The 15,771-nt window shown below is 34.9% G+C and overlaps 1 protein-coding gene across 2 annotated transcripts in view; it reads right to left on the bottom strand.

The window, feature by feature from the left end:
• Positions 1-3,353: 3,353 nt before the first annotated feature.
• The window catches only part of LOC105249254, a 54,628-nt gene continuing 42,210 nt past the window's right edge, over positions 3,354-15,771 (bottom strand). The window contains exons 4-14 of one of the 2 annotated variants that reach the window (XM_025408875.1): positions 11,226-11,407; positions 10,539-10,755; positions 9,531-9,781; positions 8,808-9,034; positions 8,396-8,552; positions 8,054-8,334; positions 7,809-7,940; positions 5,481-5,711; positions 5,214-5,411; positions 4,982-5,029; positions 3,354-4,826 (exon numbers count right to left, since the gene is read on the bottom strand). In XM_025408875.1, the coding sequence (XP_025264660.1) occupies positions 3,888-4,826; positions 4,982-5,029; positions 5,214-5,411; positions 5,481-5,711; positions 7,809-7,940; positions 8,054-8,334; positions 8,396-8,552; positions 8,808-9,034; positions 9,531-9,781; positions 10,539-10,755; positions 11,226-11,407 (2,863 nt within the window). In that variant the 3' untranslated portion in view covers positions 3,354-3,887. The remainder of the gene's footprint in view (positions 4,827-4,981; positions 5,030-5,213; positions 5,412-5,480; positions 5,712-7,808; positions 7,941-8,053; positions 8,335-8,395; positions 8,553-8,807; positions 9,035-9,530; positions 9,782-10,538; positions 10,756-11,225; positions 11,408-15,771) is intronic. The other variant, XM_025408876.1, reaches the window with a different exon arrangement.

The following is a 15,771-nucleotide window of genomic DNA, read 5'->3' as shown; positions in this document are numbered from 1 at the left end:
TCTTTCTTCGAACAAATCTACATAATATGACTAACGACTAATAATATGACTAATACGATTAATTGATTTTATCTTTATATATTTATTATTAATTAAAGTCATAGGCAATATTCAGAAATCAAAGTAGCGCGAACGTTGAGCGCTTAATGGCCATGCGCAGTAATGGCCATGCTCAGAAACGAATGCGCACTGGTTGGGCCGCCATGTTAGTTACGTCATTGCATTCGTCCTACGCGAATCGGAGTCATACGCAGTTACACGGATCGTCGTACATCTGCATTTTTCGCGTCTTTTAACCGTAAATAAACGAATATCGCGAGTGAACGAGCGTTGAGAGTGTCCAAGGATGATCGCGCGACTTTCATAATACAGCGATGGAAGCGCGCGACAACTGTTTTTGACAGTATTCAGTGGCGTCATCGCGAAGGTGGAGCGAAGTCGCGTTGCGTTATTCGCGCCTTTGATGATGATTATCGGATGCGAGCGAGTATCGGGAGTGCCGAATAAAGTGTCGCGTGTTCGCGTTGATGATATCCTGTGAGTTTGTGTGCATCAAGATCGAAATGAGATATCCCGAGACGAGCGAATGGAGCGATCTGTGGAACAGCCGATGAACGGTGAGTCGATTTGATTTGCGTGACAATTCGTGCTCATCGACGTTTATACAGCATTGCGATGTCTCGAATTACGTTTGGGCGAATCGGCGCCGCATCATAATTCGATGCGACGCGATGCATTTTAAATAAAGCCGATCGCGTGAAGATGGTTAAACTAGAAGCGATTTGAAGTTTATTTTGTATGCGCGCGTGCACTGCTTGCACAGGAATCTTGTAGGGATGCCAACTGTCAAACGATAACTTTTTCGATCTAGCCTAATCTAACCTAACCTTCCAAGTCTTCGGATGTTGAATGTAAACACGAGCATATATGCTGCGTGGATTTTACTGTGCTTTTAAAAATAATATTTGATCATTAGTGTAATACATTTTATTACGTAGTATATTAATCGTATTAAATGTGCGACGTATAGTTACACATTTTTAATAAGGAGCATATAATATAATTGGTTAGGTTAGATTAAATTAATTAAAAGAAGTTACTGTGACGATGCATTTAACGTAATAGTATTAATTTGACGAATTTGCAGCTATTAAAGTTAAATGATATTTGTGGACACATTTTTAAAATAATCATGAGTGTTGTATCTTATCTCAATTACATGAAATTAAAATACAAAATATTTATGTTTTCATGCTATAACAATAACACATTAATGTTATTCATTACGAATACTATGTTACTTTTCTTACATCTCAATCGTATTCAATCACATTATTTCATCAAGTTTTTCATGAAGTTTTTCACGTATCGCAGACAATACGATACTATGCATGAAATTTTACACAGGTAATATATGGCACAAAAATAATTTGCTCTTAAGTATTACGCGTAATTCTCAAAAACAAATCAAATTAAATTATTTTCAGTGGGTTTCAAAAATCACTGCATTGCCAGAATTGTATCTTATTACAATCGCGATATTATCACTTTTTAATATGTGCAATATTACATATATAAGATGTATAAATTTATTTGGAACATGCCTAAATCTTATCTTATTTATAATATCATAAAAGAAATTTGCAAATTTAATGAAACAGAGCGGTGGAATAATTGGTTGATTCTTATGCTGGCTTACAATATTACTCTTTTACCACCATTATACTTTTGGTGCTTTTTTTATCATACAGATGTTAAATCTATAAATATAGCATTCGTAATGTTGTTTTTGCAATATAATAAGCACACAAAAATGACAGTATTTGTAGGTAATTACACTATTTATATATCATAAGAAAGATAAAAAATTAATTATATATAAAATTACATAAAATTAAAATTAAATGTTTGAATGCGCTCTAAAGTAATTCTCATCTAAATAAATAAATGCATAAATGTGCGTCCCACATTTCTCATGAAAAGAAATACATAATATTAATCTTTACACTATATTATTATTTTTAGATTTATATATATAATTGATGCAATATTTATAAATTAATCATATATTAAATTAATATCATAATTGAAATCATTTTTTCTTCTTATACATTAGAATATTTTTTATTTAAAAAAGTTATCATATAAAATCCGTAAATAATTTAAAATTTAGAATTCTTAAACCATAGGATTAAGATTGTTATAGCATAAAAAACATAAAACTAAAAATTTATTATTGAATTAACGTTTTGTATTTATAAAAATAGAAATAATTATATAGATACTCTTTATCAAATGCTTCAAATTTTTTATTATTTGCCTCAGAGAAATTTGTGAGGTAATTATCGAATAGTAAGATTTTTTAAAATGAGCAATAAAATAAAAAGTAAAAAATGGATATATGCATATATATATATATATATATATATATATATATATATATAATTTATCATGATTTATAAAATTAATGTTAGATAAATTTCACATTCAAATATCATTTTTCTTTCTTTTTCGCCATGCAATAAAAAGATTTTGGAAAAATGATTAAACAATAAGACATTTACAAGAACATAAAAACTTTATTATGGTCCATAATATCAGGTATAACAGTTACACTTACTTATGGAAAATTGAATATCTCTGAATATTTATGCTACAGAGTACGTATAAGAGCTCATGTGTTTACACGATTATAATTTTATTTTCGACGTAATGCTGAATGGCTTTCACTCGAATAAAGATATTATGGAAATCGATCTAGCTCGTTATATAATAGTTATAAAGCGCTTTTGCGGCGATTGTTGAATTTGTCAACAGAAAAATACATCGGCAACATGGACGGACTATACATATTCATATTACAATAAATCAGCGTCAATCAGGCTAACGAAAGGGATGCTTTGCGAGTTTACGATCGACTTTAAATGTATAATGTAGTTTAATTCGCTAAAATGTTGCATGTATTTACAGAATTAATAACGATGACAAATACACAGATATATTATACATACGGATATTGTCCACGATATCCGACAAGAACGCCGTAATACGTGCTAACGAATTTCAAGTAACGTTTCTAAAATTAAAAAACTAGATTCAAGCTTCCAGCTAAGAAGCTCTAAGGAATTTTATGTATTTCTTAATTATCTTATTTATCTGATTGTTTATTTGTTTAGTTTATTTTTCAGTCATTTTATATAATTTTTAGGCAAAAAAGCAGGGAGACAGGAGATCAGTACACTTCTTAACATGATTATTAAATACTGCATTTCTTTATTACAGTAACAGCATAATAATTTTTTTGATTAATTATTCACGGGGATACCAGCCCATATTTACATGATTGTGTTTGGAATTGTGGCTGCAATTTCTGACTCCGAATTTTTTTAATTAACTCCAATAAGAAAATTGCATTCATCATGGAATTAAATGGGACTAAAATCATATAACAGATCTTAACATTGAATATACAAATGTAGCGAAGGTTCAAGATATTCGAAAGTGTGCATTGAACTGCATCATGCGAAATTTTATTTTTTCTCTAAATATTTAACGAAGATATATATACTATATATTAAGAAATAAATATCTCGTAAGAATACAAAAGTACTTCGAAGTAATAACACGCACATGCTCAGGCACACGAGAGGAGAAAATAACGTTCTAATTTCAGGAGGATTCAAACACTGGAGACTACCCAAGAGAATTAGCGTCGCGACTCCGATTAAGAAGATATTCTCCCCGTCTACATTACAGGTAGAAAGTTACAATTTATAGAAAGAGGCAGCGAATCGCTAATCAGAATCAAAGTTGATTTAAAATCAACGCGTTGAGATTTAGCCGCGCGCATCGCGCATCAATAGGATGCGACCGCCGATATTCTCAGTCTATATCACAGAAACGGAACTCTCCATTTCGCTCGCAGTCTTTTTTTCATCGTTGCCGTCGTTACCGTCGCCGTTGTCGTTGCGGCGACAATGCTCGTTGATCTGTTCGCCGGAGACTAGAGATGCGTCCTTCGATAGGATTAGGGAGTCCTGGCCGATAGGCGCGGCAGCCTCGACTAGATTCTCGACGGACGCTGCCGTCGTCGGCTCCTCATGGCAAAAGCTCCTACGCAGAGATTGATGCGTCCTCGCGGTGCCTCTTCGTATACTGCTACGCAGCAAGTTCGCCACGTCGGTGGCCGTCAAGTTCGAGCCGGACAGAGTGGCGTTCGCGACGTTGTTCGATCGGCGCCCTCGGTCGAGGGTCGACGAGTAAGTACGTTCAATGGCACGCGACCTCTCGATCGCGATACCGATTCGGCTGGCGCGGTCGATGGTGTTCGGCCGAACGTGCCGACGCTCGTCCGAAGCTCGGCGGTCCGCGTCCTGTTGTTGCCCGCTTCTCCCGATGTTGGTCACGTCCGGCCGCGGCTCCAAAGGCACGTGTATCGCGACTTGATCGCGTGTAATCGGTACGCCGATGCTCTGATTCATTTCCACCAGCACGGTCGCGTAATCCGGTGGCGGGGGCGGCGGCGGTTGTTGTAACGCTGGTCTCTGTCGTGGCGCGCTACTCTCCCCCAAGACATTCGCGATCCTTCGCACGCTTCGTCGGAAACTCTGACGCAGCATCTTCGCGATCCTCGCGCCGGTCGCCGTGGTGTAGCTCGGTGGCGGAGTATACTTGGGCGGCGGATCCTCGAACGGTATTTCCGTGGTCACGGTAGGCAGGATTCCATTACCGTGTAAGCTGCCGGTGTTAGTGTCATTCCCGATTTGGGTCTGCGCGTCGCGAGGATCCTCCGGCTCCAACGGTGGCCGATAAAGTAGTTGAATTCTCTATAAGAAATTAATAAGATTGAAGAACTGGAGTATTATTTATATGTTGAGAAAATTATATATTAAGGAGAGTACGTGTGATATAGAATGTGTGATATCACTGTGTAACACGTTTATTTATTCATGCAAAATTGCAGAATTTAATGAGAACTTACTCCGTTACACTGTTCACAGTGATTTACTGTTATTTCCACTTGTTCGTTCTATCGTCAGCACGAACAGAAAGATAGAAATTACATGAAAGATAAATAATTTCTGACTTTTTAGACAATAAATATTTTTTATAATTTTTTATTTTTTTTATTTCGTGCGGATTTATTATCTATTTTTCCGATTAATGTTGAAAAAATGCAAGTTCTAAGTTTCGACATAAGCAGGAATATTTACGTCGAATATATCGGGTGGTCCACTGTTCAGATATCGACACGTCTGTATGATAGCCACTGCTGGTATCATCAGAATCGGTATCAGCTGAATCGACGTCCCGAGTTGCCTTGCCCAAACAGCCCAATAATCTTTGCTCGTACGACGATAAGAGTACAATTCCCGGAAGCCGCTGCTCTTGAATATCGTGATGCTGAGAACCTAAAAATAGCATAATAACAATGGTTAACGTGCCGTTGCATGATATTTCTAAGCAACAATTGAACTCACCATCAAAGTGACAGGAAGAATGACGTTCCAGGTGAAGGATAACAAAGGTCCGGCCCAATATCTGAGGCAACGTCCACTAGTCGGTGGGAATAATTCGGCGACGACCGCCTCGCCGGTGTGCGGCCGTCCGCGAACCGCAAACACGGCGCCGACTTGCACTAGGTATAGCACGATTATCCACCACGCCCCACCGACGGTATAATCCAGATAGTATACGACGTAGATACCCAACTGTAAGCACACAGTATATAATAAGAATATAAAAGATAATTTATAGTCCTTAATTAAAATTCATCGATTAAAATTGTTATATTTAAGAATAAAAATATTATCTTTTGAGAGATTGTTAATTAGAAATAATATTTTCTCTCATAAATCTATATATAATATAAATTTGCTTGATAAATAATAATATAATACATATAATATATATAATAATAGATATAGTAAATATATGTTTCCGTTAGGATCATTATCATTATCAATAAGATTTGTCAATATTCCCAAATATTACCATTTATCGTTATCGTCAGCTTTATCGTTATTGGTATTGCTAAAGAAAAGTTACAATTATTGAGCTATTAATGACGTCATCGAAACACTTGTTCTTATATCCTTCACTTGCACGTCTAAAAACATGACATTATTCTTGGTGTAACTGGCATATCTGTTTAACGTGGTATGTGGAACAAACATGTACAGCTCGGATTCCTTATCAGGCTCATTAGAATCATTTTTATCTCGACCTATGGTCTTCACGATCTTTCTAACATCGTTCGCGGGATTGTCCTGATCTCGAAGAATCACAATAGCTCGAAGTATGCAAGGCCAACTCAACAGAGGATCCCATTTCCCATTCTCCACGCGCAAGCATCCGATAATATGGCGATCCTTCCACTGCCCTTTACCGTTCAGAAATAATTCCATTCTTAGGGTGTAACCGTATTCTTTATCGTAAAATATCGGGCTGTAAAGTGCGCGACCGTTCTCCTTCGCTTCGTTCATCTTCTCTTTATAATAATCGATTCGCCATATAATGCGACCGTTTGTTGAGACACCTTCCGCACAGGAGCACGAGGAAGAACTCGTTAGCAAAGGTGCCGGTCTGCAATTTTCCGCGATCAATTCCTCGATGTATCTCAAATTCTCCTTCATCTGAAACTTGAGACCTTTCAGATCCGACTTCTGTTTGCCCGTGTTTTCGGAACACTTGAGAATTTCTTCCGCTAAACTATCGAGCCTTTTCGACAAAGTGTCACACTTGAACGTCAGGTCCTTCGAATCCTTACATCTCATTTCTAATTCTAGTTTCAAATCATTGACACGCTGCGAGTATTCCTGCCACATATCGCTCGTGCGTACACTCTCCTTAGCGACAAACGTCTTTACATCTTTTAATTCTTTACACCAATCGTTTGACGCAGGTTTGTTTTGCTCACTCATCAATCTTTCCTCGAATATCTTCAACTGTTCAGATACCTGCCGAAAACTCAAATTAACGCGATGCTGTATATTGTCAGTAATCATCTCCAAGTCGTTTAATCTCAGGTTCAGTATTGCGTCATTACCGCGATAATCCTCGACCACTTCTGCGATATTCGATTGTAACGCGGTGAGAGATTCTTGCTGGGAGTACAGCAAGCTCAAGTTCCTAGAAAGGTCGTCCTGCAGATGAATTCGCTCTTTTTCTCCCTGATCGATAGCCAGGCGCAATAATGTTAATACCGAGAACACCTTTTCCTTCCACACCGAATCTTGTATCTCTTTTATTTGATTATTTCTCCTCGACAGTTTTCTGTTGCACGATTTCCGATGTTCCTCCAGATTCCTGCGGGAAATGTAAACCCCGCATTTGTTGGGACACTCTTCCAATACCGACGCGCACTGTGTGATATGTTCCGTCAAGAATTTTTCCTCCAAGAATTCATTGCAAAAGTAGCAAGGTACGCTACGACGAACTATCGCGTGAACGTTATTACTCATCTTTCGTTTAATATGAAAGCGCTTGTAATACTGGGCGCGGAGCGGGACTAAAACTTGCGCTGATAATTCTCTGAGCAAACGAAAGATTGTACGCCCTATCTGATAAAACTTTATATAGAGATAATACTACAGATACATCCGAGCTGCGTCGTTATTAGACACTTGTGCGTGTCACATATAAATTAAAAAAGTGTGTGTCGTAATTAATAATATAAATATTTATGAGTGATAAGTATTTTGTTTCACTAATTATATCTTTCGATAAGTAAGACGATAAATTTAATTTTTCGAACAAAGATTAATTACTTTTAAATTAGCGTGTACTATTAAGAAATTTTAACATACCTCCGTAGCCATAGGCAATCCGAGTATGTAGGCACAAGCACAGCTGAAAAACGTAATGGTAGTTTCCCAAAGCTTCATCATTTTTGTATTGATTGCCATTATACCAGTTATTACGCAATGCCAGATCGCCAACTGAAATAATTAAAGAAGCATATAAGCTTTTTTATATTGTTATATAAGATGGTAACTACACATATTTAGATATGCTCTAATTTATAGTTTTTCGCTATAAAAACTATACATACCTGTTGTGCGATCCCAAATAAGATGAGGATAAAATAAAATAGAACCGCCCAGAACGGCGACACCTGTTCGGTGCCCAACAATGCCAGCGTCGCGGGTACTAATTCAGTGGCCAGACGTAACACCTGATATCCGGACTCGGTACTCGTGTCCACGCCAGGTCGTATTACACGTTGACCAAGGAGGAAGGACCCGTGAGACATGAATCTCTCCGGCGTAGTGCTGTAGCCCGATGGTGCCGGTTTATTGGCGAACCTCATAAACGTGTACCCTGATATTCTCTCTGTAAAATTGTCCAAAAATGATAATGCGTCGTGTTGATCCGATTGTCCGATTGTACTTACCAAAGGAACTAGTGGTGTAAATGTAACCGTGAAGTTTGAGGATTTGTACACAGGTATTCGCTAAGAAAGCCCCGAGTAGAAGCACCGTAAATGTCAGGATCACCACGATAGTCGTATCTCGCTGCAGGACCTGCTTGTGCTTGTTGTGAGCCGCTATCTGAAATTCAAGTATTCCAACATATTAGCTATGATTTACGAAAAAGAATCCAATCGCAAAAAAGAGAGATATAAAATCGAATAAAGAGAAAGAAAAAAAATATATATATATATATATATTTTTTTTCTTTCTCTTTATTTATTTTATATATATATATATATATATATATATATATATATATATATATAATTATGCTTTCGCGTAGAAAGAAAATTGAGATGCGACAATAGGAACACCTGTGACAATAGGAATTACCTGCATAGCGGCCGCACCGAGTAAACCCCACGTGAGGAAGACCTCGTTTGAAGCAGCCACCCATGACTTTCCATTAATGAAGAATTCGCTCCAAACAGTGGCAGGGAAATATTGACCCACTGAACCTGTCGGCGGAGTAAGTCCTAGCATCTTTGCGCAAAGGACTAATGTACCGAATGCGGGCACCAGCGTAAAAACGTACACAACCTTTCCGTAAGATCTCAGTCCTAAATAAAAATAGAAATTAAATTTTTCGCACAATTATCGCAAGATTTGATAATGACAAATTTTTCTTTTTCACATTATATAAATATAAAAATTAATATAACAAGTAAATATAAAAATTATTTCCCTAAATAAATACGGAATATTTTTATGACTTAAATTATCCCTGATGTTATGAGTTAAATTGTTTTATATATGAACAGTTAAAATAATTAAAATAATTAAAAAGTGTACGCTATAAGAAATTTATTATATGCATCATATATTCTTTCTAAAATTTTTATTGAAAACATTTTTCAATAATTGCAGAGATAGTTGAGGTCATAAAGCTAAATTATACATATAACCCAGTTTGTACGTATATAAAACAGTTTTAAATAATTTCTTAGTCTTTTAACAATCGATTCTTGTATGAGAGGATCGGTAAAATTCTGTCATGAAAAATTAGCAAGTTACAAACTGCGGTCAAGGGAATTTTTTTTCGTTTTAATACCTCACCTTTACTCAGCGAAACAAATACAATCATCCACACGACGGCTAAATTGAAGGCCACTTGAAACTTTAATGTGACGGCACCGGGATCGGCTTCGTTCAAGTGGTGTCTCTGTAATACGGCGCCGCTAAAGTAATCCGGAACCGTCTCGTATAATTTGTACGATGTGGTATTGTGCGTGGGACGGCTATCATCTCGATAGAGAAGAAACGGCTCCGCCCATCGATACCTGTCCTGCTTCGTTATGAACGAATCTCTGCAATCAATGTACCATGCGTTTCGTCCTACTTGATCAACACGGCGTGATATTAATATCCGATATACGCATATAAGTGATGGAAATAGAGGCTTGAAAAAAATATCGAGATCAAAAGATTGCAAAAAATCAGAGAAAAAAATTTTATACAAATTACATGAAAAATATGATTCCTCTTTAACACATTTATTGTAAAGTTAAAATGTAACAACATTAGGATATTTTTTATTATTATAAAAATTATAAATTATGCATTTGTTTGTGCAAAATATTTGAATAATTACAATATATTTTTTGTAAAATATAATACATGTATAATATTATTGGGAATAAAAATATCCTGATTTTTTCTTATTTGCTCTACAATTACAAAAATTATATATTGTAATCTTTACTATAATATTTTCTCCGCGCATACAAATATAGTGCATTAATTCGATATAGTTGCTGTCAAATCATCTGTAACTTTTCATTAAGTTTTCTAATTTATTTACTCGAATCGATCAAGATATGCAAACTTTTATGAAATTGAATTTCTTATTGAAAATTCAATTAACACTTTTACTTTATCAATTATTCCAGTCGGTGGAATGAGATTAAAACTCAAATAATTACTATTCTACAATTTTGTATGTCAATTTTCCATCACTTTTTTCAAATTTTATTTCTTCATATTTTAACTGTATTCATTCGCTGTTATTACGCGTATAATTTATCATCACATGAAATATATTTCCAAGTGAGCGTCGGAATATACCTGAAATACACGAACATCCACGATACTCCGACTATGCTGTAGATGCCGATAAAAGCCTGTGCGGTTAGCAGGGCTATTCCGACACCTTGAAAAAGCGGCGAAATTCTCCACATATCCACGGAACCGGCCGCCAGTCTTTGCCCAAGACATACTTGTAACGTCAGTAGCGGGATGCCCAGTATAAATGATAAAATCAGGAACTGTACAATGAAGTTTGCTGAAACGGAGAAAATGCCGTGAATAAAGAAAAAATTTTTAAAATCTCTCTTTTATAACGAGAAAAATGATCGCGATTGTAAACAACGTTATTCCATGTGAATAATCACGCCTCTTTTTGCGAAATCAATTATTACCTTCGCAATTAACTTCGAACCTAATTATTGGCTTTATCGGAAAGTACGTCACGATGTATTTCCATGCAGTTTCATTAATTGTGAATAAATATAAAGAGATATCGGATTTTGCGCGCTGAGAATCGCCGAAATGCGATCCGAATCTCGAAATAAGATCGGTCTCAGTTTCCCTGAGTAACTCTAGAAAATTTACGCGTCTTGTACACATCATAATTTTCTTTGTTCCGTCTTACAATAATCCGTTGTAGTAAAAAATCGCAAAAAAAAATTAATAAAACTTTAATAAAGTCTGCCCATGACACTCTTATGATTGACACATGATATATACACTCACCTCCAAACTGTACACTAAGAATGGCGAATCTACTGATATTAAAAAGTCCCAAGGTGCAGCCGAGACACGCGAGGACCGAACTGAAAGCGTGCGGCCACTTCCCGAGAGGATTTTCATCCTCGTCGTCATCCTCGTTCCTGTTGTCGTTTCGCCTGTCAGCATCCCTTTGCCTCTCGCATATCCTGAAAGCAAGAAAAATATAATTATGAACATGAATATGAATTCCATATCGATGTTTATGTTCGATAAAACTGGAAATTTCCGTGTCTTGATAAAAGAAATAATTATTAGCTTTATCGAAAGGTACGTCACGACTTATTATTAACAGTTGATCAATAAGTGATATAATTCTTTTCGCCATTAACTGTAAAAAGATTGTCTCGTATCTCTCGTAATAGGAATCGACATAATTTAATAGGATTAAAGATTATATCATTTCGCAAGTTTCAATTTCCACTCATAAGTTACTAATCATGAATAAACGTGGATATTGATTTTAATTTCCAAGTTTCAAATTTTAATTCTTTTTACAATTTAATTCAATTGTCTCTAAAGGGGAAGAGATGCGAAGAGGGAAAAGATTAATTTCGATGCGACAGATTTTTATTGCACGTCATAAAAAAGTTGGCGACAGATACAACAATCGGGCGACCGTTATACATCGCGTACGCTTCTCGATTTCCGATCGCGGTCTGCAAACTGACGCCTATCTGAGGTCACGTCAATCCGCAGTAAAACTAGGTCGAGTGCAATTTTATCGCGTGTTGCGGTGCCTTAATACGGAAAAGGTCTTATCATTGTCTGCGATCGTAAATTTATCGGCCTGATCAATCAACGAGACAGAATATAACTGTCGAAGAATGAATTCTTTATAGCTTTATATAAGATACCGAGACCGCGTCGTCTTCTCTAAAATTGACAGGAGCGGAAAGGAGGCATCGCAATCTCTTTTCCTCCAAAAAGAGAGAAATAAATCGACTGTGAAGAGAACCAAACACGGTGAATTACGCCGCTTCACGCGTGTATTTAATGTAATTATCCCAACGGAGTCTAAATCACAAGTGACGGCAGACACACCCCGTAAATCGCGCAATAATGGCGATAATAGATCGGTACCATCAGATTGGTACCGTTATTGCCGGATAAAGAGAGCAAGATGTAATACTATGATGTACAGTTGCATCAAAACACACAGGTTCTTCCGGATAATTTTATTTTCTACCAGCGTATTATTGCGTCAAAATTTGCGTGCATTATTTATCGAATAAGTGTTATAAAGTAAGCAATTTTTTTTATGTATATAAATGTGCTTATTTTCGTTTTATGATATAAATGTGCTTATTTTCGTTTTATGATATATACGATGTAAACATACCTAAAAAAATATGTTTTATATTATATTTAATGTGATTTTACTTAATGATTCATTGAAAAAAATAACAGTTAATTAATAATTAAAGTTAATAATGCATTTCAAAATAAACAAGATATAATTACAGATGTAGTTAACTTGTTTTATCTTTGAACGAATCACACATATTTACCGTGATAAATTTCTCTGACAATGACTTTAAACATCGGCTCATAAATTATTTACGTTGATATCGCGATGATTCATATATCATTTATTATCATGACACTCGCGAATGTAATTTTGAAAATTTTTCTTTATCATCAATGAACTGTATGTTATGTATTTGAAAAGTGTACGGAAATGAAGTATCATTAATCGCATCGCAGCGATATCGCGAAGTCAATTCAGGCATGAATAATAAGGAGATAAATATATAGTTCACATTAATAATTGTCCAACATAGTTTATATAATACAGATAGGATAGAATACGGATCAATTATATCATACACGCCATACACTGTTAAATTCGTTGACATAAAGGACATTGTGAATTATGTTCTTGAGAATTATGTAAATATACGATAGAAGATAAATAATTACATCCTTCTTGTAAATTAATAAGACATCTCTTAAGGCAGAAATATCTCTCGATAATCATTTCTAAAAATATAAACAGAAATACAGCTGACGTAACGAATTATAACGAATGTCATATTTAATTGAATATTTATGATAAATAATATTCTATAATAATATTCTGTTTGACTGCAAAGAATGGGACTGCTTCGGTTATAGACACTTTATTAGGGAGGAGAATTAAACCTGGACAAGAGAAGACGAATGAATTTTAATTAATTCTCTTTTCTCTGGAAAACGACAAAATAAAGCTAAAATTTCGCACGCTAAATTGATATATTCTTATCGAGATTAAAAATCTTTATGATCTTTGATATTTTTCAGAGACACGATAAATCGAAATAAAGGTCGACGCGAGTGTATTAACGCACACACAGGGAAGAGGCGAGATGTGGTAATTTTTGCGATTGACGTCATACGCGTTTCGGACATGCGGAAGGAGGAAGGTCGTCCAGAAACCCCTCGAAATATCAAAAGGTGGACGGAGGTGGCGATCGATAAACGACTAGCACCGTGGTCACCGCTAAATGACCGCGAACCTCCCCCGTTGCCGATACAATTCGCGATTAGGCGCACGCGAACACCACTCTTAACCGCACAACACGCAGCCTCTTTCTCTCGAAAGCCCATTTACGGCTCGGCACAGATTTGAGCCGGGCTCAAGTCCGCGGGTCAGTCCGCGGTCGATCGAGGGTTGGTCACGTCGATGAAAATATCTCGCAAAACACAGTTAAACGGATCGACCGGGCGAAACCGCTTCGCGGCCACATGCTGTTGTTCGAAAATAATGCAAATCAAACATGCGAGTCGAATGCTGAAAAAAAAATGCAGCGAAAATTCAAAATTTTAATTTTGCTCTTGACCTCCTGACTTATTTTCGTGACTTATATAATTTAAAAATTAATTCAGAGATAATATGTAAAGTTTATAAATTAATTTTAAATTTATATAAATTTTTATAAACTTTATATAAATTTTTTTATATTAAATATAAAATTTATATAAATTTTTTTATTAATAATTTAGAATATTTCTTTCGATTATGATACTAATCTTTGACTGGTAAATATTATATAATTCTTTGTCAGAGAATAATAAGCAGAAAGTATATTGCCTCGTTTGAATACTGATTCGCGGAAGATTCCATTCCAAAAAATTCTGCGAATCTTGATTTAAAAATTAATATTACTCGTTTATTTGGAAGAAATTTGCATTATAACATTAATACTTGTCGATTTGCTGAAGGAAGTAATTATTTTCTGTTATCTCTGATACATATAATAACTAGAACTGATATTACATTGTCCATCAATCAACTAAAAAATAAATTTTAAACTAGATTTATTGAAATATAGATTTAAAAATAAATATTTAAAAATAAATTTCTTAAACTATGATTCTTCTTACCGAATTTTATCTATTAATATCTAGTATCAATAAAGTATCGATCTAGACATCCAAAAATATAATAAATATAATAAAAGATTTTTTTTAATGTTAAAGTTAACGTGTTTAATAAAAAATAACTAACACAGCTTATCATGTTATTTTTAGGGTCACATACATTGTATACAATCGAGAACAAAAACTATATGACTGTTATTAACATAGTTGTGACATTGAAGATAAAATTAGCATAAACAATCCTTCTAATCTAAGGGAAAAAACATCATACAGACAATATTGTTTTTACGTATAAGCTATTGATTAATGTGTGAAAGTGTAGTCGACAATTTTATGAGGAAAAAATTCAAGACGTGAACATTGATTCGTATCATATAACATTAAAAACTGTTTAAATTAAATGTCTGTCAAAATAACGATATGTTTAAGCGAATTTGCGCGTAAATTCCCGTCATATTTGCATGAGCGTACAATTTCCTAAGAGTATTTTTTTCACCCGTATAAACACTTGGCTAATTTTAGGTAGTTTTATCGAACAAGCCGTAGGAAAGGTCAGTTTAATTTTTTCAAATAAATCCTAATTAAGGAGAAAAAGTCGAAAAGGAGAATGAAAGATTAAAACAGTGTTACATACACTTGCAGTTGAACTTGAATTTAAAGTATGACGTATTTAATAATCCATTATCAATTAGTGACTGATAATGGATTATTAAATACGTCATACTTTAAAAATTACTTTAAATTCAAGTTCAACTGCAAGTGTATGTAATACTGTTTTAATCTTTCATTGTTCCTTTTCGACTTTTTCTCCTTAATTAGGATTTATTTGAAAAAATTTTTAAAAAATATTTGAAAATAAGAGAAATCGTTTAAAAAAATTTTTTTAATCACATTACATTTAAAACACAAAAAAATAAAATGTCGAATAAAAATAAAATGTAAAATTTTACTAAGTGTTCTTCTACGAGCAATTTAGAGAATACTGCATAAAATTATCATAAAATTCGTGACATTTTACGCAAACCTGAATATCCGCATATTTTCGTTCCAGCCACGTGTTAAACAAACTCTAATAGCAATTATATTACCGCTCAAATACCGCCTCTCCAAACTGGTTAATCATGCGTTCTTCGGCAACCTTGATCTGCAT

Source organism: Camponotus floridanus, unplaced genomic scaffold (assembly GCF_003227725.1).
Source record: "Camponotus floridanus strain SB8 unplaced genomic scaffold, Cflo_v7.5 scaffold24, whole genome shotgun sequence".
NCBI lineage: Eukaryota > Metazoa > Arthropoda > Insecta > Hymenoptera > Formicidae > Camponotus > Camponotus floridanus.
The sequence above is the reverse complement of the archived record's forward strand: the minus strand, read 5'-3'. Positions and strand labels throughout refer to the sequence as shown.